Source organism: Gracilinanus agilis, chromosome 3, assembly GCF_016433145.1.
Source record: "Gracilinanus agilis isolate LMUSP501 chromosome 3, AgileGrace, whole genome shotgun sequence".
Classification (NCBI taxonomy): domain Eukaryota; kingdom Metazoa; phylum Chordata; class Mammalia; order Didelphimorphia; family Didelphidae; genus Gracilinanus; species Gracilinanus agilis.
The window spans coordinates 286,584,357-286,610,715 of record NC_058132.1 but is presented as its reverse complement, the minus strand read 5'-3'; the positions used below and the strand labels follow the sequence as shown (position 1 = coordinate 286,610,715).

The 26,359-nt window shown below is 35.8% G+C and overlaps 1 protein-coding gene across 6 annotated transcripts in view; it reads right to left on the bottom strand.

Moving 5' to 3' along the window:
• The window catches only part of GTDC1 (glycosyltransferase like domain containing 1), a 276,923-nt gene that overhangs the window by 27,336 nt on the left and 223,228 nt on the right, over positions 1-26,359 (bottom strand). For 4 of the 6 annotated variants that reach the window (XM_044669891.1, XM_044669892.1, XM_044669894.1 and 1 more), the window contains one exon: positions 4,373-4,482. The exons of the other annotated variants lie outside the window; for them this stretch is intronic. In XM_044669891.1, coding sequence (XP_044525826.1) covers positions 4,373-4,482 — 110 coding nt within the window. The remainder of the gene's footprint in view (positions 1-4,372; positions 4,483-26,359) is intronic. 6 annotated transcript variants of the gene reach the window in all.

Below are 26,359 nucleotides of genomic sequence, written 5' to 3'. Positions count from 1 at the left end.
ATTTTTTCCCCTAAATTTTTGGTTGTCATAGCTCTGTCTGGCATGGAAAGGGACTTTTGCTGACTGATGCAGTTTTGATGTTCTTTTGGTCTACTCATTGTGGTGACTGATTAATAAGATTCTAAGGAAATGTAAGTCTGTGTTGACATCTGTTCTTTTACCCATTTCCCATTTTTAAGGGTCTATAGCAAAATATTCATGAAATAGAACATTTTCAGATTCTTATAAATCATGGAGAAAAGTTATAGAGTTATAAAACAGTAGCTCAAGAGTTTATAAAAAGGGAAAAACACAATTATGACAACAATGATTACTTTTGTGATAGTAAAGAGAAACAAGGAGCTGCTTAAATACTGTTCTTAGCTTAAGTCTAAAGGTGCACAATAATACTTTCTTTCTGCAGAAATACTGGCCCAGATTTTCATTTTCTCAGAAACCTTTCATGACAACATTAAGTGTCCTGAGAGCTGCATTCCTTCTGCTATGTCTAAAATATGGAAAGGACTCTAAAATCAAAGGTTTGGCCACTCAAGGAAAGGATATTTTGTCTAAAACTACCATTTGTGGGAAATTCTTAGGAATGCACATACCATTGATTTCAGATCTTAAGCATTTGCTGTTGCTTTTAGGAAAAAAAAGTAAACATTTCAGTTCATGGTTAAGACCATTAATGTGACCTGGTCATGGGAACCAGTGAGAACTAAAATATTTGCACTGAGTCTGCTACAGAATTTGCATTTCAAATACAAAATCAAGTTTGATGGATATTTGAGATAGTACAATGACTTAAATTTTTCTGTACCATCAAGAACAAATCTGCTTAGCTCCCTTCCCATATATGTACATTCAGTAACACTCCCAACAGGGGAACCTCTGAGTACAAAGGTGTTGGTCGGCACAAACTTCTGGAAGAACACTCAGTAGATTTATGTTGGCAGAAGAATAATGAATTTCGTTTTCACAGAGGCCAAGGGACCAAAAGGAGATCTTTGCATCCTGCTCAAATTCTACAGGGAAAGAAGAGATTGGATGTGTCTTTTTGGAAATGTTTAAGGCATTATTGGACACTAAGAAACCTGTGCAATACCTACTTTCCATTTAAAATCTAGAAAAAAGGTATCCAAACTAGCAGTTCTTGGCTTTCTACTTTAGCTTAACAATTCTAAAATCATGAACCCTCTGTCTTACTCAGATTCCTTAAATGTAAAATGGAGATAATAATAGCACCTATCTCCCAGGGTTATTTTAAGGTTTAAATGAGATAATATTTATAAAGCACTTTGCAAACCTTAAAGTGCTATATAAAAATAATGATGGTGATGGTAATAACAATGATGATTTTCATAGATTGAGACAAGAATTTGGTGAAGGGGAAAATTTTATTTGATGTGGGGCGGGGCAATGTGAGGGAGTAAAGTGTAGGTGCTATATTCTGGGGAACTGAAAATTAAGAAGAACAAGGGATGGCTGGGTTAATATAACTGAATAGGGATCATTTAAATTAATTGGGTTAAAAAAATCAGACCTTACATTTGTCTTTAGTTCTCATGTTTTATAAAATTTCTCATTTTCCATCTACCTGTACTTGTCTTCTAATAAGCTTTTAATAGACTTGGATGCTATGCTTTTGACCTAGAAAAAGATTAAATGGGGAGGGGGGGGACAGAATCCTCTGTTAATTGGGGAATGATAAAAAAAAATTAGTTCTATGAAATTTTGGACTATGACTTTACCTTGGCTAAGTCACTTACTCTCTTTGGGACTCATTCATATAAAGTGACAAGTCTTACAGATATGAATCTATTTAACTAAGCATAGTAAAAGTCTTTCAGGAGAAAGTTTCTAGATAAATCATATTATACTATTTTCATGCTTTGAGAAGTTGAAAACCACAAACTATACAGAAAATTTTAAGTAATAATATACTTTTTAAAAAGTATGAAGCAAACCTAACAAACATCACTGGATTTAGAGTTAAGGAATAGCAACTGAGGCAGCAAACTCAGGTGGTATAAACCCTAAATATAATTGAAAGTTAAGTTTCCTTCTTAAGTCTTCTGTATCTGCCCCCACCACCCACCACCAATGAAGGAAATGCCAAAACAACACAACAGAACTACTAATAATAATCATAACAATGACAGATTTATATGACATTTTAAGGTTTACAATGGATTTATTCATAGGGAAGAGTACAACTACTAATATCCCTTTTTTACAAATTAACTATATTTTTGTTGTAGCACCTATATGACCTTGTGTACATCACTTAACTACTTTGTCCCTCAGGTTCCACAGTTATGGAATGAGGGGATGAGCACCCGAGGTCTCTTCCAGCTCTGAATGCAAAATTCTTCATTTGCTTGTTTGTTTTAAACCCCTACCTTCAAAATATAGATTCTAAGTTAAATGAGCAATAAGGGCTAGGCAATCAAAGTTAAGTGACTTGTCCAGGGTCACACAGCTAGGAATCTGAGCTGAGATTTGAGCCCTGGTCCTCCTAACTCCAGGCCTGGCATTCTATCCACTATATTACCTCGCTGCCCCTTACAATTTTATAAAGCAAATTTAGTAAGTTCTCATTTAGGGTCAGCAAACCCAAAAGTAAAAACATTTTTCCTGGTTTATTTGTGAGTTCTTTTAAAACTCATTTGCAAAAGTACCAATTTCATCTGTGCACATTTAGACTTGTATCAGTTATAGGAAAAAGAAAGCACGGTTGTCATAATACATCTTCCTTGCCAGATTATGTGTGGAGCAAAAGTGACCCCAGTTTGGCTAGTCTCAAAATAATAATAAAAAAAAAAGGAATAGGATTTTCCATATGCTAATACTTTGATATTTACTAGATCCATATCATTGATGTAAATCCCTTCTCCAACAATGCTGATGCTAATCAGTCCTAAAGCTTCTCATCCTAAGTGATTCTTCCTCATGTACTGCTATGTTCTCCTCAGCAAAAGATCAACTAAATATGCTGGAGATCTTCCTAAAAACTTGGGTCTCCCAGCATTTTGTGGTCACTGGGCTTGTCTTGGGTTGTCTCTCTGTTGTCCCTCACTCCATGACTTTTCAGTTCCTTTTCTGGCTATCCATCTCTCTGATGGTGCTTTTTATCACTTCTTATACACAAGTCACCTTTGATAACAATACTATCACCATCCCCATCACTAGTGTCCTTAGTGTTTTATATTTATATCATGCCCTTTAGTTATTGCAATAATTCTGCGTGGTAAAAGCCTCCATTGTTGTAATCTCTATTTTATAGATGAAGAAATTATGGCACATAGACAGTAACTTTTCCTTTCTGATGCACCTGGTAAATATCCTTCCACTATTTTGTACATTACTCTCGATTTTAGTCTTCAGAGATTTTGGTCTTCCATAATTATCTTTCCTCACTTGAGTTATTTCTTCTGTCTGGAATGTTCTTACTCCTCTTCTTTGCCTACTGAATTACTAGTTTAATTCTAATGCCATGTCAGACTTTGTGGCTTCCTCCCTTCAGTAATAAGCTTAATTTTTTTTTGTAGATTTTAATTAGCACTTTGTTGATACTTCTCTAAAACCTTGACTATGTATTATTTTGGTCCTGTCCCTCTCCTTGGCAATAAACTCTATGAGGGTAAGGATTGTGTTTATCTAACTTTGTATCTCACTCAAGAATTAGCACAGTGCAATATAAAACAAGAGCTTCATAAGTGTTTCCTGAATTTAATGAATAATTTGATAATAATTCCAAAATTAGAGAATATATACTAGTGCTTATGAAAAATCAAATACTTTGCTAACATGGATGCAAAGTGAAGATAGAAGCACTGAAAGTGTCCAGTTACTTTAATGGTCTAAATAACTTCTCTAATGCTACCATTAGCTCTTATTGAGTGCATTTTTAAGATCAGCAAAAAAAGGCAGTGACTAGTGCCAGCTGTGAGAGGGACCTGCTGTCCACTCCAAATTACAAGGGAAATGGCAAAATCTTTTCACACAGGCCACTAAACAGATGGTAAGATATTTCAGTCATTATGGATGGGGGCAGAATTCAAACCAGTAACCCAGAGGTGAAAGGTTCTATATCCAATTACGAATTCCCAATTCCCACAACTGCTAAGATGCCTAGAGCCACATATTTTATTTACAACAAGGATGTATTGTACAAACTATATTTGATAAAATAGATAACTTCATGCTTTCAAGTTAAATCAAGGAATGCTTACTTAAGAGTTCTTTTAATTGAATCGGGCTTTAATTTTACTGCATAATCTTTTGCTCATCTTGATTATCCTGACAAAAGGAATCAATAAAATTAATACCCAAGTTGAAGAACGTATGACATGGATAGAAAGCAAAATGAGAGGATTCAAAGAGATACCTGGGACCTCCGTAAAGGTTTCTCCAAGAACGGATACGTGGAAACTTAAGCCTGCCTCCTGAAGTCGCAGTAATGACCTAAAAAAGCTTTCTGGGTCCTTATCATGTTCCCTAGAAACAAATACATATAATATACATTTATTATCTTAGTACATATATTAGAAAGAAGTATTTTGCTTACCATAGTATCGATCCTTCTAGCAGTCTATTTTTGCTAATAGGAGCCTCTGGCATTGGAATTCGAGTTTATCCCTCTGTCCTCTAACCTTACATTATGCCATCAGTAAGGGTTGTTTTTTCTCAACCTCTACAGACCTATCACTCAGGATCCAAACCTACTGATTTGGAAGTTTTAAGGCTCTTTCTTTTGGAGAAAAATGTCTTACCCTTTCAAGTTACAAAGGTCAAATTACAGAAAGCTAAATATGTCTTCCATTTCTCTGAATGGATGTCCCTTCAGACTGGGCAGGGATTTAAAAAAAAAAAAAAGACCATTCTAGGCATCATCATCATCATCATCATCATCATCATCATCATCATTTCTACAGTGGTCATGGAAACAGACAAAAGATATTTTTTTTATCTTCCTAATCCTTAATTCTCTTTTGTGGAGGCAACACAATCAAGTACATTTTTGGGTAGAAGGAACAAAAAGTACAGAAGTGTAATTCTGTAAATAGGTATTTTAGTTATAGAAGGCATCTGATTCCTTAGTGCACTGGATGAGGCAAAAAATACATTTGAGAGTTTCTTCCACCTCCCACCCCCTCCTGGCCTTGGGCTTTTAAGTTGTTAATTGGAGGGTCTTAAATACTTAAAAAAAAACAACCTCTAAAGTCTGCATATACTTACAAACTCTGCAAAATCTCATATTAAAGGATTTGAATAAAAATAATTCCTTCCTTTAGCAATCGCCAAAACATTGGATCTGTTTTTTAAAAAATGTTAGCTACTTGTCTGTCTTCATGTAATGACAGAATGAGAGGTTAAAGGACATGCAAACGAATAAAAGTTTCTCTAATTCAGTAAATCAAATTAAAATGGAATGAGTTATTTTCTACATTCCAAGGTGTGAATATTACAGTATTTCTTGTGCTTAATTACACTGTTTTAAATTATCTTATTTCAGACAGATGTGGACCAGATGTCTTTAAAATATTTGTTTTTTAATTTATTTGGATTTTCTACTTTCCCTCTTATTGTATAATAAAATGGGGGATCTATTGCCAATGGCATCTTCTCCTTCCCATGCTAATGACAGAGAACAAATCTGCAAGTTGATCAAACCACTCTGAGATATGAAAATTGTGTCATTCAGGAAATCTTAGGAAAAATGACATCTGCAACCCTAAATGTGTTAATTTATAATTTAGTCAATATTTTTGGTGTCATGAATTAAAACAAATGCATCTACTAATTAACATCTAAAATCACATTTATAATATCCTGGAATTATGAGGTCTTATGGAATCGTATTATTTTAAGCAGTAACCCCTCAAAGTGGAATCATAGCCATTGCTCCCTAAGAAGAACCAGGCCTGTTTTAATCTCAAACAATAACAAAGAACGCAGTGGTAGCAATGCCATCGCTCTTTACGACTATATTCACTTGGGTGGTTTTTTTGGACGCTTCTCATAAACACTGTCATATTAAACATGAACAATGACTTAAAGGACTCAGAAAATATATGGTATATGTACCTCAGGCACATGAATCAAATAATTACTGCATTTATTTATTTTAATTTTAAACTGTTTTTTTACTAGACCTATCATCTCCTTGGTATGGGCTGTGTGAGGAACTGTACCAATGCAGATAGGGGCCAGCTCTACAATTGAGAGACTTATAGAGTTGCTTGAGGATGTCAAGAAGTTAAGGGACTTGCCAAGGGGCCATGTTGACTACATTTATTACTTGGAAAAATACATTATTCTTTCTTAAAAGGTATACAGGTGATTTGCCAAAGGTGTGTCTATTTCTAAGAGGCCATGGAAAAAATGCTGGGACTTGGAGGGAAGCAATCCTCGTACCCTGATCTCATTTACCCATTTAAAAACTTCCTGATCCTGGGCAAGTTCATAGGAACACATAATTAGGGACAGAATGGAATTTAGTTATTTTATTTCTCTTAACCATTGTTTTTTTAGCTGATAAAATAGGGATAATAATGTTTGTAGGACCAGTCTCACAGCATTGTGATATGCAAGTAAGAAAATGTAAATAAAGTGCTTTGCTATATAAATGTCTATTGCTGTCATTATAATTCTAAAATGCTTATGTTTACAAGGAACTGCTTTAGATGCTGGAGAAAATACAAAGTTTATAAAGCAGAGCCTCTGCCACAACTTAAAATATCCATGGGGCAAAAGACAAAAACCATTCTGTATATTACAGGATAAATACATTATTAGAGTGATTCAAGGACCAATATTCCTGAAAATGGGAAGGATCAAGGAAGGCTTCATGGAGGAACAGATATTTGAAGCAGATGGTAGGAAGGACATTCAAGGCAAGGGGAAGAGTGCAAGCAAAGACATAAATGGAAGAAAACAGATGATGTGCTTGAGAGACAGAACTGTTCAGTTTGAACGGAATGCAGACTGTACTGTGGAGTTGTAATATGTTAGAAGACTTGAAAAGTAGGGTGGTGCAAGATTATGGAGGGTCTTAAATACTAAGCAGAGAAGTATTAAATTTACTCAGTAGGCAATGGGAGCCAGGGAAGATTTCTGAGGAAGGGAAGTGCCATGTGCAGACAGATACACTAGAAAAATTATTCTGGAAGTGGTATAAAGGCTATAAGGCCTGTACTACGAAACTGAAAGAAAATTAGGGGTAGAAATAGAGAAGTTATAGTAACCTGTCTGAAGTTGAATGGGAAGAATAAAAAATAACACCAAATTTTCAAACATGGGAGATGTGTTAATAGCTATGCCATTGACATATATAATAGTAGGAAGAGCAGGTGGAGAAGCAAATCTAGTGTTCAGAAGATAATTTGTTCATTTCCTATATAGAAATGATAGCTGAAATTCTTTGAAGAAATGAGGTTCTCAGAATGCAGAGAGAGAAAAGATGATGAGAAAACATGTCCCTGAGCACAGACTGGAATAGAGTGTGGGCTGGGTGTGTTGTACAAAAGGAGAGCTGAAACACCATAAGCCATTCCTTGGAGAAATGGCCCTGTACACAACTGTGCCCTTGAGGAACAACAATATGGCAAGGTTGGACGAGGGTTAGGTGTCAGTGAATGAGAAGAAGGGGCAGTTTTAAGGACTGACTGAGAACCAGGAGAGAATAGGAATGGCCAACAGTATAAAAAAATCACAGTGGGCAAGAAGAATTTTAAAAGGTTTTGGATTTGGTGATGAAGACATCATGGATGACCTTTGAGGGAAAGAGAGGAAAAAGCTCAATTATGAGAGGTTGAGGAAATGGAAGAATTGGGTATAAATAACTTTTGCCAAGAAGGTTAGGGGTCATGAAGAAGAGGAGATACAGGATACTAAGTGGACTGGAGTAGAAGTAGATAAGGTTGGTGGATGGTAACAATGGTCCATGGTTTGATGACTGGAAGGATGTGGATAACAGAAGAATAATTTAGCATGATACAGTGAGTGAGGATGATGGGAATGACAAATAATGGATTTGGAGTCAAAATTACCTTGGTTCAAATACTAACTCCAGGATTCACTACCTATATGACCCTTGAGAAAATTATTTCATCTTTATGTGCTTTAGTTTCTTCCTCTATAAAATGATAGTACTGTCCACCTGAAATACTCTCTTCCCTGCTCATTTTATTTGCCATCCACTGCCTTATTTGGCACCTGATTTTTGTTTACCCAACCCAGATAGAATTCCCCTAACAAATCTCATCTGATTTTGAAGAACCTTTCTATTTAACAGTTCTTCATTTTATAGGAAAATTCTTCCATTACTTATTCATTCTTTATATGGATTTCCCATTTTCTACTACTATTCTACATGTTTTCATTTATGTATCTTGTCCTTTTATACAATATGCTAAGCTCATTAAAGACAAACACAACTTCCCCCAAAAAGGATTGCTTAACATTTTTGGTGTGCTGGATGCTTTTAGTAGTCAGGTTAAGTCTACAGAACCTGTCTCACAATGTTTTTTAAATATATCAACTAAAATACAAAGGATTACAAAAATTCTTATTTTTTAAAAAAAGGTCCATGGACCTGAAAGGTAAGAATACCTGCTTAGAGAATGGTACAACATCCTATATATAGGAGGCACTCAACAAATGCATATAAAGGCCATGTGGTGTTGCCTGCATACATTGGCAACTATATTTCAAAAGCTGCATTTACAAATATCAAAAATAACTACTATTATATGGTCTGGAATTATTAGAAATTTTTTTTGTTACAATTCCCTTCTTATAGTTTGTTTTCCAGCTACTTCTCAAAGAAAGAATTCAAGATAGTAGGCTTCATTTCAATGGGTAGAAACTGGAGAGAGGCAGATTTTGGCTCTGTCTATAGAAGAGCTCTCTAGAGTCATGCAAAAATTGAATGTGTTGTCTCATGAAATCCCTGTCACTGGAAGTGTTCAACCCAAAGATAAGAAATGACCATCTACCTGACATGTGACAGGTTTTTTTTTCAATGATAGAAGGTTCTACTAGATTGTTTCTAAAGTCCTTTTCAATATATGCTGCTATGAAACAAATTTTAATAATCTACCTTCTAACTATTATTTAGTTGTAAGCATTAAAATAATAGGTAATATTTATACAGTAGACTGTGCAAAGCACTGTGTTGTTATTACTTCATTTCATCCTCAAGGTAGGTGCTATTATTATCTCCATTTCCTAGCAGAGGAATCAGGCAAACAGAGGGAGGTTGACTTCAAGGGTCACAGAGTAAGAGTTTGAGGTTGGATTTGAACTCATGTTTTTCTGACTAGATCCAGTGGTCTACCACTTCATCATTTAGCTGACCAGTCATGAGAAGGAACTTAATCACATTGAGGGGGATTTTTAATTCAATCAATCCAACCCAATCTAATTCAACAAATATTTATTAAGCACCTTCTGCATGCAAAGCAATCAGAAAAGAAAAGCAAAAACCCAACAAAAACCAAAATCAGAATCATCCCTGTCCTCAAGGAGCTTACATTCTGGGGGCAGGGAAATGTGGGGAACAGGGAGTAACACATGACAAGACTGCCCAGTCCATGCTAATTTGAAGAGAAAGAAAGTACCAACAAAATACTCTTAATGTTTTATGATTAAGAAGACCAAAATAGAATTGAATTTGTGAAGGGAATGCTACAACATTGTAAACGGCATGCCTTATTTTCTATAACCCAAAGAAAATGATGTGTTTTTTTTTGTTGTTGTTGTTTGTTTTTTTGGCTGACATGGAGAACTCCTATATGATACAGTCTCCCTTACTCAGCAGCAACTGCTAAGCTCACCAGATTGTCATGGCAATGATTGTGGAGGAAGATGAACACAATATGGAATGTCTGTTCTGTAAAGAGTTGCTCAAAATGATGTGTTCTTGTTGTTACATATGCTGCGTTTTTTAGTTTTATAAACAGTATTAATTATGCATGTCCTCTTCTCTTATAGGGTCTAACAAACAGAAAATTGGAGTGGTTCTATCCATTGCCTTTCATAATACAGCATAAAAGAGGGAAAAGTTAAATTTATAAACCAAATTCTTGCAGCTTCAGTCTTTTACTGTTTACTTATATTTTCAAGCATTAATACCATTGGGTTAAAAAATGGCTCTAATTACATAATTCATCAAGAATCTAGGCTGCTGATTATTTCATTATATGATATAGTTTTTCTAAAAAAAAAAAAGAGAGAGAGGGGACATCTCAAGTAAGACAGGTTCCAGGAACTATTGAACTGCTATTTATTAGAAGTAATTGATTGCTGGTAACCAATCAAAGAATGTATTTAGTCCAGATATCAATCAAATTAGTCATAAAGCTTTTAGAATACTTTCTTTCTTTTTAACATCTTTATAATAATAATAAACATATAAAAATAAATAATAAATAATAAACAGCTAGCATCTATATATCACTTGGAAAACTATATATGTATATATATGTTTCTATGTATTTATATATGCAATTATATATAATATCAAATATAATTCAATATCCTAAAATATCGAATATCTCAAATATATAATCTCAAAGGAAGCAAAAGGAAAGCCAACAGCAGTTAATTCAGCTAAAGACAAAATTATAGGAAACAAACTTTATTAGAATAAGTAAAGTTGTCTTATACCAAACCATCATGTTTTAGAATCTTTCAATATAATTAAATATATTATGAAAACTATATTTGAATATAAATACAATTAATTGAATCCTACACAGGTAATCACTAATTAACTGTATATATGTTCCTTACAAACAAACGGCTAATAAAGAATGGCTACTCAGCTGCTTAGTATACTGGCTACCTGTAATTGGGAAATTTTTAACAAAATAAATAAAAATATAATATAATATAGATAATGTTGGCTTGTGGTTTTCTAAGGCAACCAGTGGCTGCAATGATTCACTACTGGACAGACTATGACTGCCAGCAATGGGCCACTAACTTTGTGGTCCCTGTTTCTCAAAGCCAAAGATAATAATGAAAAACTATTAAATTTGAAAATAAAGCCAACTTTAAATGCAAACATATCCTTTCAAATGGGTAGCTAGGTAGTGCAGTGATTAGAGCACTGGACTGGAGTCAAGAAGATCTATTTCAAATCTAGCCTCAGATACTTCCAAGCTGTGGGACCCTAGGCAAGTCACTTAACCCTGTTTGCCTCAGTTTCCTCATCTATAATATAAGCTGGGGAAGAAAATGGCAAATCAGTAGTATCTTTACCAAGAAATCTCCAAATGGGGTTCCCAAAGAGTCAGACATAACTGAAACAACTGAACAAAAAATATTCTTTCAATTTACTGTAAATCTCCCTTTCTCTTAAAAAAAAATGAAACAAAGCTACAAACAAAATAAATGCAATATTACTTAAAGACATTTGCTCAAAACATTAGGACAATGTAGAAGGAAAGGGAAAATGGTAGGACATCTGGATTCTAATTATATTTGCCAGTGATTACTATAAAATTCTGGATAAATCACTTCTCTTTGGTAAATAATAATAGCCAATAATTTTTAGTATTTACATTGGGCTTTAGGGTTTGCAAAATACTCTTAGAAATTTCATCTGATTTCATCCTCATAGTGGCTCTGTGAGGTGGGTGACTATATACGATCCTGTGCATTTTACAAATGAGGAAACCAAAGCTGAGAAAGAATAGGCGACTTGCCCCAGATTACACAGCTTTGAAGCCAGATTTGAATTTGGGTTTTCTTGATTCCAGGTCCAGGGCTCTATGCCTTGTGCCAACTGATTTCCCTACGTGAGATTTCCAACGATTAATAAAAGCTAATTAGGTTCTTGGTAGATCAACGTTATATTATCTATTACATAATAATACTTCATTATCTAGAGAAAACATCAAGAAGAAAAAAGGAGAAATTATTCATTTATGTAAAGTATACTTAGAAGAGATTTAACTACATAAATACTTCACTGGAGTATAATAAATGAGAGGCAATATCAGGAGATGAGGTAAGAAAGGTGGGCTGTAGCAAGAGTGTGTGTGTGTATGGGGGGGGGGCTTATGTTTGAAACTAAAGAGTGTGTGTTTCATGTCAGCATTGGAAAGCCTCTCCAGGTATCTGGACTTAATTCAGAAATATATACCTCTCTGGTAGCAGGAAAGAGTGAATCTTGAGATTCCCGCATCCACACCCAAGCTCTATTATTCATTGATTCTCCCAATATCTCACATTGTAGCACTGGAAATTGAACTTCCAATCTGTTGTATTTGTGATATAGCTATATGAATGAATTTTGTTTCTTGCTTCTGCTTTCACGTTGGACTCCAATTTTCATAATGAAAGCTTCCCAAGAGAGCCCATGCCATGTGTCCATTAAATTTATTTACATTTATGGTAGTAAGATTACCATTCTATAAAAAGAAAAAAAAATGTCTGGCATATGCTCTATGTAATAGAATGTTAGAGCCAATTTTATATTTTTGGTATTGTTATAAAATCAACTCACATTTGTTTCAAATTTTTTTCAACTTTGTTTTTATCATGTATTCTAATAAACCTTCTATGAACCTGACATTTTGCTTAATCTTTAGTCTGAAAGGGGAGGTGCTATGGGGAATTTTAGTATAGAAATAAAATATATCAGTTAAGTAAGCAGAACTAGGAAAATAATACCCATAAGAATTAAGAAAATGTAGATTAACAATACAAAGTCCAATGTGACTTGACTATCATGACTATCCTGACTCCAATAAGAATCTTTTCATGGAATCTTTGCCACAGATGTTTGGAGTAGGATGAGGAGGAATCTTCTAGGCATCTCTGAGATGGGTTTTCCCAAAAGGAGGCTCAACTAGCTGTCCTTAAATCCATTCTCACTTAAGTAGTTGTCTGCATTTTCTCCCCTTCTGCTCAATGTACATTAAGTTGTATATAAGTATGCATTGTGTACAAATTGATATAAGAAAATTCATCATTCTTTAGTTAATTATTTGTGTGATCTTGGGGAAAGCAAATAACTTCCCTAGACCTTAGTTTCTTTCTCTAAAATTAAGGGGGTCGAGTAGATGACCGGGGAGGTTATTTCCAACCCAAGCTTTATGAAGAGTTGGAAGAGGTGGGGTACCACAGGTACAGAATGCTACATTTGCCACTAGGCATTTGGCTATTGTGGTTTTAGATTTTGCTTAACAGTTTTCTTTTGCTCCAAAGAAAGACTACCTGTTGGGACAAAAGGGGGTGCATATATTCAGAAATTACTAAGATATCAAATCAATAGGCATTAATAAAATTCTTTAAAACACATCAATAAAATATATAATTGTGACTGTTGTGGGAGTCCTTCTAGATTCAGCTTTTAGTGTAAAGTCATATTACCTAACCAGTTCAAGAAAATATCAACTGGTGTAAGAGAAGAAAAATTAAAAAATGAGGGAAAGATAGAGAATGCAATTAAAACAACTCCAACTTGACCTATTTAAACAAGTTATTGATGATAAAAAATGGGAGAAAGGCTATATGCACTAATTAGAACCATTTCATAAGTTTAATCAATGTAAATCAATTGCCACACTGCAGAGGCCAAAAGAGACTAAAAATCACCTTAGTCAACAAATACTCGATTAACCTGCCACACAGAGAGCCAAGGGCAATGCTAATTCAGAATCCATATAAATCTGAGGACAGATAGGTGGCTCAGTGGATAAAAAGCCAGACCTACTCCTGGGTTTAAATCTAGGCTCAAAGACACTTCCTAGCTATGTGACTCTGGGCAGGTCACAACCCTAATTACCTAGCCCAGTGATGGTGAACATTTTAGAGATGGAGTGCTGGCCCCACCCCCCAGACCAAGTACTGTGCCCCCCACACACAGAGTGCCAGGTATACCCCACCCCACCCCACCTTACCCCACACAGAGGAGGGAGGAAGTGCTCCCTTTGGGCTGCTGGAGAGAGGGTGGGTGAAGGGAGGAATATCCTCAGTGAGTATAGAGAGGGGGATGGGAGTGGCCTGAGAACTCTGCTCCCCTCCAGCTCTGCCACCTGTGAGCCATCCACCTTCCCTCATGTGTGCTCCCATTAGCCTGCTGGCCAGAAGGGTGGGGGATGGGAAAAATGTCCTCACACACCATGGAGGGGGGAGGGGAGAAGATCTGTCCAAGTCCCTCTGCTTTCTAGTAATGAACTGGGGGAAGTGCAGTCAAGTGTCTGCAGAGAGAACTCTGCATGCCATCTTTGGCACCTGTGCCATAGGTTTGCCACCACTGGCCTAGCCCTTACCACTTTTTTTGCCTTAGGATCAATAGGTGGTATTGATTCTAAAATGGAAAGTAACAGTTTAAAAATTATATATATGTATATTTAAGCTTGTTTATGAAATATTATAAAGATGATAATATATTACAAATAGTCCAAATACTATAGAACTATAGTCAGAATCACACACAACTTAGCCCCCCATAAATGATTAAATCAGAATAAATCGCTTACGTTTCAATATGGGAAGATAATACGTGTGTCCTTTTGAAACACTACCATGACCAGAAATCATACAGGGAATATAATAAGACAGAAGGCACTCTGTGTGGTTCAGTTATATCTTGTTGATCTTAAAAAAAGAATGGAAAGAGAAAGGAAGAAGAATACATTGTGGATAGGGGGAAGGGAAAAGCAAGAGAGAGATTATCTCATAATTGGGGATACACAAGTAAAATAGTTTATACAAACAAGAAGCAAGGCAAGAGAACAGCTATTACCTAAACCTCTTTCCCAGAACTGACAAAAAAAGAAAGAACACACACACACACACACACACACACACACACACACACACACACACGAGAGTCCAATACAGAAATATCAACAAGGAAATAAGAGGAGACAAGAGAGAAGCGAGATTAGAAGAGAGTTGGATTAAGAGAGGGATTCATTTTAAATAATTAGTTTTAAGCAAAATACACTCTAAAGTTATACAAAAATATTTATAGCTCCTTTTAAAATGGTAAAGTATGTCAATCTGAAGGGGGTGCCTATAAATTGTTATATAGGTATATATATATATATGTGTGTGTGTGTATATATATATATATATATATATATATATATATATATTCTTTTATTTTGGACATAGTTGGTTTGGAAATGTTTTACTTGATAAAAATACTTTTGCAATAGGAGTTTTCATTCTCAATTAGGGATGTGGAGAGAAAGTAAGATTTTTGCTAATAAAAATTTTTTAAAAATATTTTGGACAAGAAAGATGAAAGATTATAAATTGTTTTTCCATAAAACAGTAGTTATAGATGTTAATACCAGTTTTTTTAAAAGCTTAGTTAAAAACCCAGTGAATCAAGGTAATCCTGAGTGTGATGAAGGATAGAATTGTAAGAAAGATAAACAGGAGAGAGAGAGAGAGAGAGAGAGAGAGAGAGAGAGAGAGAGAGAGANNNTTCTATTCTCTCTCTCTCTCTCTCTCTCTCTCTCTCTCTCTCTCTCTCTCTCTCTCTCTCTCTCTCTCTCTCTCTCATTTCACTTGGGGATTTCATCCTCTCCCATGGATTTCATTATAATTTCTAGGCTGATGAGTCTCAAATTTACCTAACTTAAAAATTGCCATTCAGACATCTCAAACTGGTTGTCTAGTAGATATTTTAAATTTGACACATTCAAAATGGAACTCCTTCCTGCTATACGTACCCCTGTCCCAGTCACTTTCCCTTTTCCCAATCCCTCAGGCTGACAGCATAGGTGTCATTCTTGATTCCTCACTATCTTTACCCCACCACTCTCATTACAATCCTTTTGCCAATGTCTTCTGATTTCATCTTCATAACATCTCTCAAATATGGCCACCCCTTCTCTCTTTTGAAATTGCCACCACCCTGGTACATCCTCATCTCTTCTTTCCTAAACTCCTCAAATACACTACTGGTGGGTCTACCTGCCTCAAGACTCTTCTCATGCCAATCCATCCTCCATTTCATCACCAAATGATTTTCCTAAAGGATAGGGGGATAATGGACTTCTCTACTAGCATTAATGCAAGAATCCAGAGCAATTCTGAGGGACTTATGAGAAAGAAAACTAGCCACATTCAGAGGAAGAACAGTGGGAGGAGAAACAAAGAAGAAAAACAACTGCTTAAACACATGGGCTGATGGGGATATTATTGGGGATGAAGACACTAAACGATAACTCTAGTCCAATTATCAATGATAAGGAATTAGGTCTTAATCAATGATACATGTAAAACCCAGTGGAATTGTGTGTCTGCTAAGGGGGGTAGGGGGGTTTGGGGAGAGGGAAAGAACATGAAACATGTAACTATGGGAAAATATTCAAAATAAAAATAAAAATATAAAATAAATAAAAATAAAAATAAATAAATAAAGGGTAGGGAGATCATGCCACTTTCTCCCTCCCATCTTCCCATTCCCTACTCAATCAATTCTAGGGGTTCCTGGAACAAATACAAAATGCTCTGCTGGGAGTTCAAGTCCCTTCATAACCTTGCTCCCCTCTACCTTTTATTTAGTCTCCTACCTTTCTAGTCTTCTTATACCTTACTCTCCATGAGATATTTCTTCAATTTAGTGGCACTAACCTTTTGGCTGTTCCATGAATCAGCTACTCTATTTCTCAGTTCTGTGTACTTTCTCAGGTTGTCCCCTTTCACATGGAATATTCTCCCTCATTTCTTCCCTGAGTTCCTTTAGTTCTCAACTAAAACTCCATCTTTAAAAGAGACTTTTGCCAATCCCTCTTAATTCTAATTGCCTTTAATTTGCCTTTCCTCTCTTAATTATTTCCTATTTTTTCCTGTATTTAACTTGTTTTACATATGTTTTTGCCCTGTTGTCTCCCACTTAGATTGTAAGCTCCTTGAGGGAAGGGGCTACCTTTTGCCTCTTTCTGTATCCCCAGCGCTTAGTACTGTCTCTGGCACCTAGGAGATGTTTAATACATATTTATTGACAGACTAGAGAGAATCTGAGGTTCTTTTTGGTTCCAGATCTTTGATTCTGATCCAGTGGCAGTTTTAGCCGTGCTTGTAAAGGAGGTAGAAATGGCCCCAAAGTCAACAAAGAGAGAAAAAACAGCTAGGTTTGACCAAAGGTACTCAGAGGTGATCTGGGCTGAAGACAAAACAATTGTGATGACATGGGAGGAAACATTCACAACCTATCTGACACAGGGGAGGAGAGTGAAAGCAACAACAAAAAATCTTGAACCTTACTAATAAAAAAAAAAAGAAATGAAATAGAAAATATCAATAACCACCAACCTACATAGGTCTTTCCCCCCAACTATTTAAAAATTAATGATAATAATCTTCCAGGCAGCATTCTTTCATAAGAATGAGTAGGAAATAGACAGGTCTGTAAGTAATGTTTCATAAGAAATGGTCTGTAGCAGTATGCTATGACTGGAAGTTCTAAAATACTGGTGTCAGAATCACATAGAAACTGATCCCTGTGGGTGGCATATTGATTTCAAAAACCACAAACTAATATTATCTATATCATATTTTCATTTGTTAACTATTTTCTAATTATATTTTAATCCAGTGGACTTTAAAGCTACATGTCTACTAGCAGTCTGATATCTCTGATCTAAAGTATGCAAGATCCCAAGATACCTGTTTGTTGACTAAAAAACTTCTAGAACAAAATGCCAACTTAATAATAGATAACAAGTAAAACACTTTGTTACAACTAATTCAATAAACTGATGTTCTGTGTTTTCATTGGTTGAGACCACCAGTATTGAATATATCTCCTCTAAGACTTAGCAGAATTTCTTTGAGTGTCAACAAACAAAAAAAGTCATCATTATAATCAATGAACATTCCAAATTTGCTAATCCTCAGGCAACAGATATATAATTTATCACTATACCAGTAATTAAAGCCTTTTCAAACTATTAAGACTGGCAACAGGGTAAAGTTGGCCAGTGTACCTGCATCTTAGAGTATGTGGAGAAGAGGTAGATGTAAGAAGTCTGAAAAGATAGGAAGAAGTTAGGTCGTGCAGAGCTTTAAATGCCGAACATTAGAGCTTATATTTAATTTCAGAGGTGAAAAGAAGCTAGTAGAACTCTTTCAGCAGGATCCCGACAAGGTCAGACCTATGATTTAGAAAAAATTATCTTGGCCATCAAGTTGAGGACAGATTAGAGTAGGCAGAGACTTCAGGCAGGGAGATGAGTTAGAAAGCTGTTCTATACCAGCCATTGGGATGATGAGACTTTTGTGTAGGACTTTACAATAGAGGAACCTATCTTAATATATGCTTTTGTTTAGGCAGCTATGCCAGTGCCTTAAATATAACAGTAATTGCTCCCCAATTATTTGGTGAATAAATAAATGGAGAGCTGAAATAAATCAGAAAATATAATTCTGACCCTGTACTTAGAATACTTTCAAATTTTTCTTCCTACAAATAATTTCATAGTTTAGAATCATCTATCCAAGTTTTACTCATCTTACCAGAGATTTTAAGAAATTCTGATTTTTTTTTCTTTTTTTACTTCTACTAAAGCATTTCAATAGTGTTAGAAGTGGGTCTAACACCAGCAATCTCTTAGTTCAGGTTCAATATTGGGATGAAATGAGGTACTCATAAGTCACTGAAAAGTTAAAATGGAGGAGGTTTACTTTGCCCTAACCCAGAAAGGGCATGCAACAAAGATATGGTCCTCTTCCTTATCTCCATATGGAAATGTGTCTAATCAACAGAGCAGGAGGTGGTGATTTGTATAGTCTTAAAAATCTGTGAGGATGAATCTACCAAGTTGGAGATCCCTGATTCCACATGAATGGAACTTTTTATGTCCTTAAGTGATTATCTATGGAGGTAGGAGCCAACCAAGATCCAAGGTCAGCTTTGTTACCTTTTAGGGTAAACTAATTCCTACTATGGAGAATTGAGAAGCTGACCTATTGCTTGTTTTTGAATTTTCACTTATCCAATCATTTAAAACATTTATGTTAAAACTATCTCTTAATATTTAACTTCTAAGTTATCCACAGAACAAATTGATGCTTTAATACAAAACATTATTCATTAAAAATGAGAGGTAGGCCATTCATTCAACAACAAATTATTATAATGAATCCAGATGATAATAAAAAAGGTATAACAAAGTTTTTCTTTTCCGCAAAATAAAATTCTATCTATTTCTCAAATGAATCTTACTTTTCTACTTTAGTATTTTAATTCAGTATATTTTCCAAAACTAGTAAAAATAACAGCAGTAGGGAAAAAAGGTATACCTTTATTGCCAGTTTAAACAAATATATAAATACTTAGATATGTAGAACAAACAAATTAGGGGTGATTGCTTTTCTGAAGCAGTTTTCACATAATAAAAGTTTTCTAAGAAGAATTCTTTCTAATAGTATGCTTTCTACAAGGGCTTACTGAGTATGTACTTTGTGCAAAACCCTGTACACCATATTGTGAGAAAAAAGAGTAAACGCTATAGCCTTTGCAGGAAGTACAAGCCAGTTGAAGAGACAAGTTCAACCTACACGAAATGTTAAAGTGCATGATGAAGCTGTTTATGATTAAGTGCCGGAAGTAGTACAGGAAATTAATGCTATAAAACTTCCCATCTTCTCCAGCAGACTGGCCCTGCTTTTCTTTTCTTTCACTTTGTCTCTTTCTATAGGTTCCTTCCCTGTTGCCTACGGTCCTAGATTTGTCTCTCCCATCCATAAAAGCCTTCACTTAATAGGGCCATCTCTCTGATAGCTACTGTCCTCAAGGTCCCCATTTGTAGCTAAATTCCTTATGAAAGCCATCTACAATCAGTGCCCCTTCTCTCTTTTCCCTCTCTTTTAAACTCTCTACAATATGGTTTGTGACCTACTGAACAGCACTCATCCTCTCCAAAATTATCCATGATCTCTTAATTGCTAAATCTAATGGACTTTTCTTAATCCTGGTCATGGTTGGCCTTTCTTCAGCATTTGACACTGTGATCAGCTTTTTCTTTTGGATACTCTCTCCTCTAGGTTTTCAAGACACAACTCTCTTTTGGTTATCCTATCCTATCCTATCTATCTATCTATCTATCTATCTATCTATCTATCTATCTATCTATCTATCTATCTATCTATCTATCTATCATTTTCAGTCTCCTTTACTGGCTCTTCACCTATGTACTTGTACTTCCTTGGGCCCTCTTCTTTCTTGGTGATTTCATCAACTCCCATGGGTTCCATTTTCATTACAATACAAATTATCTAGCCCTGGGCTCTTTGAGAAGCTACAGTCACAAGTCTCCAACTGCCTCTTGGTTCCTAAACTCAACATATCCCAAATAGAACTCATTGTCTTTCTTCCTCCCCACAACACAGGCTCCTGAACTTGGTGACATTCTTTTTACTCTTCACTCTCATTCTACATATTCTGATCCAGTACACTTAGATATTCTACATTCTGATCCAGGACACTTAGAACACTTTCAAAGTTTTCTTCCGACAAATAATTTAATAGTTGAGAATCATCTATTCAAGTTCACTCCATTACCAAATCCTGTTGTTTCTACCTTTTCAGAAGCTCTTGTATATGTCCCCTTCTCTTCATTCATGGAGACAAAATCCTAACTCAGGTCCTCATCACCTTTTATCTGGACTACTATAATGAGTGGACTTTTAACTGGCCTCAAGCCTTTCTCTACTCCAATCCATCCTTCACTTAACTGTCAAGGTAATTCTTCTAAATCATAGGCCTGATAGCTTCATACATTCCCTTTCTGTGCCACCTCTGTCTCCTTTAGGGTCAAATACAAACTTTTCCTTTTGATATATAAAGCCCTTCACTGCCTGGCACCTTTTTATCTTTCCGGACTTCTTATAAATTATTCATTACCCTCCACATACTCTAAGATCTAGATACTATGGTCTCCTTGAAGCTTGTTCTTGCCTCGTCTGTGACCTGGCTCTCCTTCCTAGCCTGGAATGTTCCTCTCTCTCATCTCTGCCTTTTATTCTTCTGGAATTGCTTTAACAGTCCACTCAAATTCCACCTTCTGCAGAAGCTTTTTTCTGGTTCTCCAAAATACTAATGCCTTTCACCTTCTTAAAACTCTCTATACTTTGTATATATCTAGATATTTATGGGTTGTTTTCTCCAATAGAATGTGGACTCCTTCAGAGTATGACCTATTGGGTTTTTTTTTTTTTTTTCCTCTTTGTAGCCAAAGCACTTAGCACAGTGCTTGGCATGATGTAAGTACAATAAATGCTTCTTGAACTTTGGGGGGGGGTAAATAATTTACAGTTTTCTTCTTTTTCCTTGGTACATCTGGCTACTTATAATTAAAAATATATAAATATACACACACTTATAAATAAATAAAAATAAAATAAAATAAAGAATATCTGGTCACTTTTAATGTAAAGATATATAAATACACACAAATAAATAAAATAAAATAAATACTTTTTAAATGCTATCCCTGCTGTTCCTGCTCCCTCCATTCTGCTAGCCTGCCTCTTCGTTGTGTTGCTATTCCAGGTGATGAGGAAGGAAGGAAACTCTGATTAATTCATTTATTACAGGGTAGCTATTCTAATAAATTGGTTGGGGAAGAATGTAAGAATGAATTTCTTAAGTGAGATGTTGGGCTAATCAGCAGATTTTAATTTGTCAAACTATACTCTTGGTCCATGACAGCAGATAACCAAGAGTTGTCTGTATCTTAAAAGAAATGTTAGGTAGAAACATCACATACCATCTTCAACAGTGAACTGACTAATCTTATGACAATGTGAAAGGTTAGAAGCACCTCACATCAAACAATAATTCTGAGGCATATTTGAAATCAGCTTCTTCTTAAAAAGAAAATGACATTCCTCAGTTGATGGCTCATGGCAGCCATCTTGTTAAATGCTGAAATAATTTGTAATATTGATGGTGTGGGTGCCTGATGTAAGAGACTCAAGGAAAAAAAGTCTCTATCCAGCTTTAGTAATAATCTAACAATCATAAAAAATGTGAAGGGACATTTGGTAGCCTTTTATAGACTGCATTTACAAGGCAGATGCTGCTCCTTAGAAGTGTTTGCTCTGTATCTCAATTCCATTTTTCTGTACAGTGTGTACTTGTTTTGAGAAAGCTGAAAATGAAGATAGAAAAAGATAATAACTTTATTTAGTCATTTCTTTCTCTAGAGGTGAGATGAATGAAATAAATAAGTAAAATCTAAATCCATTTTAATCTGTAATGTTTTACAAAAGTGATAAATATTAAGGAGTAAAGTTCTTTGTATTATATACCACAAGTCATCTTTTTTGAGGATTTTATGATAAATTGATAAGTTAAAGGAACAAAAGTTTAATCAAATGTTTTCTACTACATTATTTTTTCAAAATTTCATAATATTGTGCTCTCTGCTGGACTCTGTAGAAGGGACCAAAAGGTAACCTTTGCTGTGATGATACCTCTTCTAATACAAATGAAACCATACTTATTAAGTACCTACTTATTTTGCCAGTTACTATACTAGGCATAGGTGGCATAAAGATAGACACAACAGACCTTCCTCTTAAGCAGTCTACAATCTGATAAGGAGTAGAGAAGAGAAGAAAGACATGTACACAAATAAATGAGTTCCAAAGGAAAAAGCAGCAAGTGTAAAGGTGAAGCCCTGGCAAAGTGCCATGAACAATCTAGGCATTTTTAGCAGGGAAAATCAAAGAATTGCTTCATGGAGGGCATAATACTCAGACTGGACCTTGGAGAATTTAGGACCTTTGACAGGTGGTGTAGGAAACAGTATAAATAAATTGTTGTTTGATCCTCATTTTCAGAGGACTTATGACATCATGGGATGGTACTATGAGAGAATTAGATTTAAATGAGGCAGGTTTGCACAAAGTTATCAGCTTCATTCTTTCTTCCAGTAGTCACCCAAGTCCAGTGGCAAAGCAAAAATCAGGATGACTGGTGATTTTAAAATACTTTACAAATAAGTAAATAAAAGACCACTAAAGTAAGTGGGCACTATCTTGTCAACTCTGCAATCTTGTTTTTGACTTTGTCACTTAAGTGAAAATGTTTTCTTCAAAGTTGTCAATAAAATCTAATCAGTGGAGATTACAGTCTTCTCAATTCTAACCTTCTGCATTTCACATTGCTGACCACCCTTTCCTCTTAGAATTTTTTCTTCTCTTGGTGCTTTTGTGATATTAGGCTCTCTTGGTTGGTCACCTAACTATCTGACTGCTCCATCTCAACAGCCTTTGTGAGTTCATCATCCATATCACATCCCCTACCTTGGAGTGTTCCCCAAGGTTTTTTTCCCCTCCAGACCTTCTTCTCTCTATATATTTTCTCTCAATGATCCCTTCAGCTCTCATGGATTTAACTATCATTTGTATACAGATGACTCCCAGACATATATCTCTCCTAGTTTTGTTTTAAGCTTCTTTCTTGCAATTCCAACTGTCTTGGAAAGAGGGAATACATTCTAGATACTAGGGATGGCCTGTTCAAAGACACAGATACAGGGGACTGAATGTCTATGTTGGGAAAGAGTTAGGAGAGCAATTTGGTTGGAATATATAACACATGAAGGGAAGACTTATGAAATCAGTATGCAAAAGTTTCTTAGAACCAGATTGCCAAAACCTTTAATGGATAAGTTTAAAAATTTGTATCTTATTTTAGAATCAGGGGGGAATCTCTTAAAGATTTTGGCACTGGGGAATGATAATGGTCAGACCTGTTGCCTTAGAAAGAATACTTTATTTTTTTAGGTATCTGGAATATGGAGTGGAAAGAGGAGACCATGGGAATAAGAAAACCAATTGGAAGATCCTTATAATAGATGAGATGAGATGTGATAAAGGTCTGAACTGTGATGGAGGTCCCAACAGTAGAGAGGAAAAGATGTAAGAAGTACTGAGGAAGAGGAATCATCACAATTCCATAAAAGATTACATATAAGGGGGTGAGGGAGAAAGAAAAATCAAAGCTGGTTCAAGTTACTAATCTGAGGGACTAGGCTGAGTAGAACTAAGCAAATGTTGAGGAGGTAGGTATAAACTGTTACATGTTTTGAACATATCACGTTTGAGAGGTCAAACAAGCGGCTAGCAATTTTACAGTTAACGAAAGAGACAAGTTGGATTTGGCAGTCCTCAGGATGGAGAAAAGAACTGATCTCACAGATAGGAGCTAATGAAGTAACCAAGAGAAGAAAAGGAAAGGGCAGAAGACGATCCAATACAGAAATGACGTGAGACTGCTACTCTTAGGGGAAGGGAGATGACAAAGAAAGGGGGGCTGAAAAGGATTAATCAAACAGTAAAGAAGAGAAGTAGTACAGAACAGTACTACAGAAGCCCAGGGCCAAGAACACCCTGGAGAAGGGAGTAGTCGACAGAATTAAAAACTATAAAAAGTTAAATAGGATGAAGACTATGAGAAATTCACTGGATTCGGCAGTTAAGAGATCTCTGGAATCCTTGGAACAGTTTTATTCAAGTGGGGGAGTTGGGAAGAGAGAGGGTAAAAGGAGAAGTCAGTCTGTCAGCATTTATTAAGCATCTATTAAGTGCCAGGCAGGCTAAAAAAAAAAGCAAAAAACAGCCCTTGCTTTTAAGAAGCTCACAATCTAATGGGGGAGACAACTTGCAAATAAAATATATTCAAAATAAGTTGGACATAATCCATGGAGAGAAGTGACTAGCATTATGTGGGAATTCCTATAGAATGTGGGGTCTCAGGATAAAATTGAAGGAATCCTGCAAAGCCAAGAGGCTGCAATGAGGAGATTATTCCAAGCATGGAGAGGGCCAATGAAAATTCTACAGTTTGGGGGACAGTATGCCATATCTGAGGAACAGGAAAGAGGCCAGTGTCACTGGATCACAAAGTCCATGGACAGTAGGAGGTATAATAAGACTGGAAAGGTGGACAGGAGCCAGGTTATGAAGGACTTTAAAAGCCAAATGGAAGGTTTTTAAATTTGATTTTGAAGGGAATAAAGAGTCACTGGAGTTTAATAAATTAAATAGGTATTTATAAAATTTATTTATTATTTATTAAAATAATTTATATTATAAATATTAATAAAATTAATAAATAGGAGAATGAAATGGTCAGATTTCAGATTTAAGGATAAGCAGTTTTAGGAACAGCAATTTGACAGCTAAGTAGAGGATGGATTGGAGTGGGGAGAGACTTAGGGCAAACAGTCTAACAAGCAGGCTAGTGCAGTAGTCCAGGTGAAAGAGGATGAGGGCCTGCACTCAAAGGTGGTAGCAATGTCAGAGGAGAGAAATGCTATGAAGATACAAATGACAAGGCTTGACAAATAATTGGTTACAGGAGGTGACAGTGAAGAGTTAACAATGACACCTAGATTGTGAGTCTGGGGGACTGGGAGGAAAAATGACGAATTCAGTTTTGGACACGTTAAGCATAAAATGTCTATGGGATATCCAGCACAAGATGTGCAAAAGGCTGTTGGAAATGGAGACTAGTGGTCAGGATAGAGGTTAGGGCTGGAAAACGTAGATTTGAGGCACCTGCAGAGAGTGGAGTGGGTAGTGAGGAAATGGAAGCAATGATTAGAGGCTATTTTTTTAGGAAGAAAAAAAAAAGAACACAGGCTACTCTTTTCTATGGAGAAAAAAAATCAGAATAGTTTGAAAGGTCAGTGGAATCAAGTGTCATTTTTTCAAGAATGGAGAACTACATGCATTTCTAAGGTGAAAGAAAAAGGGCCAATAACAAAGAAGAAAGTAATCATAAGAGATTAAGAGAAAAGGACTGATTGAGCTGTCCAGCATATGACAGGATTTATAGATACAAGAGAAAAAGTAAGTTTGGCAAAAGGAAGGCCCAGCTCTTAGAGCAAATGAGGAGACAATATGTGGTGATATAGTGTGTGAATGAAGTGTGGACAAGAGTGGGGTGCGGGTGGGCGGGGGGAGGAAATCCTTGTAGATGGCCGCTATTTTCTCAGTAAGTAGGAAGTGAGTTTTTAGGCTGATAGGAAAAGGGGAGAAGATGTGTAAGAAGCTTGAAGAGATGAAATATCCATCTGGGAAAATGTGATAGGCATTCAGTGAGGGAAGAATAAACCAACTAATGTGCACTTGATAATTGCAAAATGAAAGATTCAATTTTCAAAAAAAAAATTAGTAGACCTAGTTCAGCAGTGTTCAACAGTACATTAATGTACTGCAGCCACAACTGAGGTCGGCTAAACATTCTTTACTGAACATTTCCTGAGGGAGAAGGCAGATGGTGAAGGTATTTAAGGGTTGAGATTTAGCAAGACAAATGGTCTAGGGGACAAAGAATTCCAGAACAGAGGACAGAATAGAGTTCAGCTGATAAAGGAGA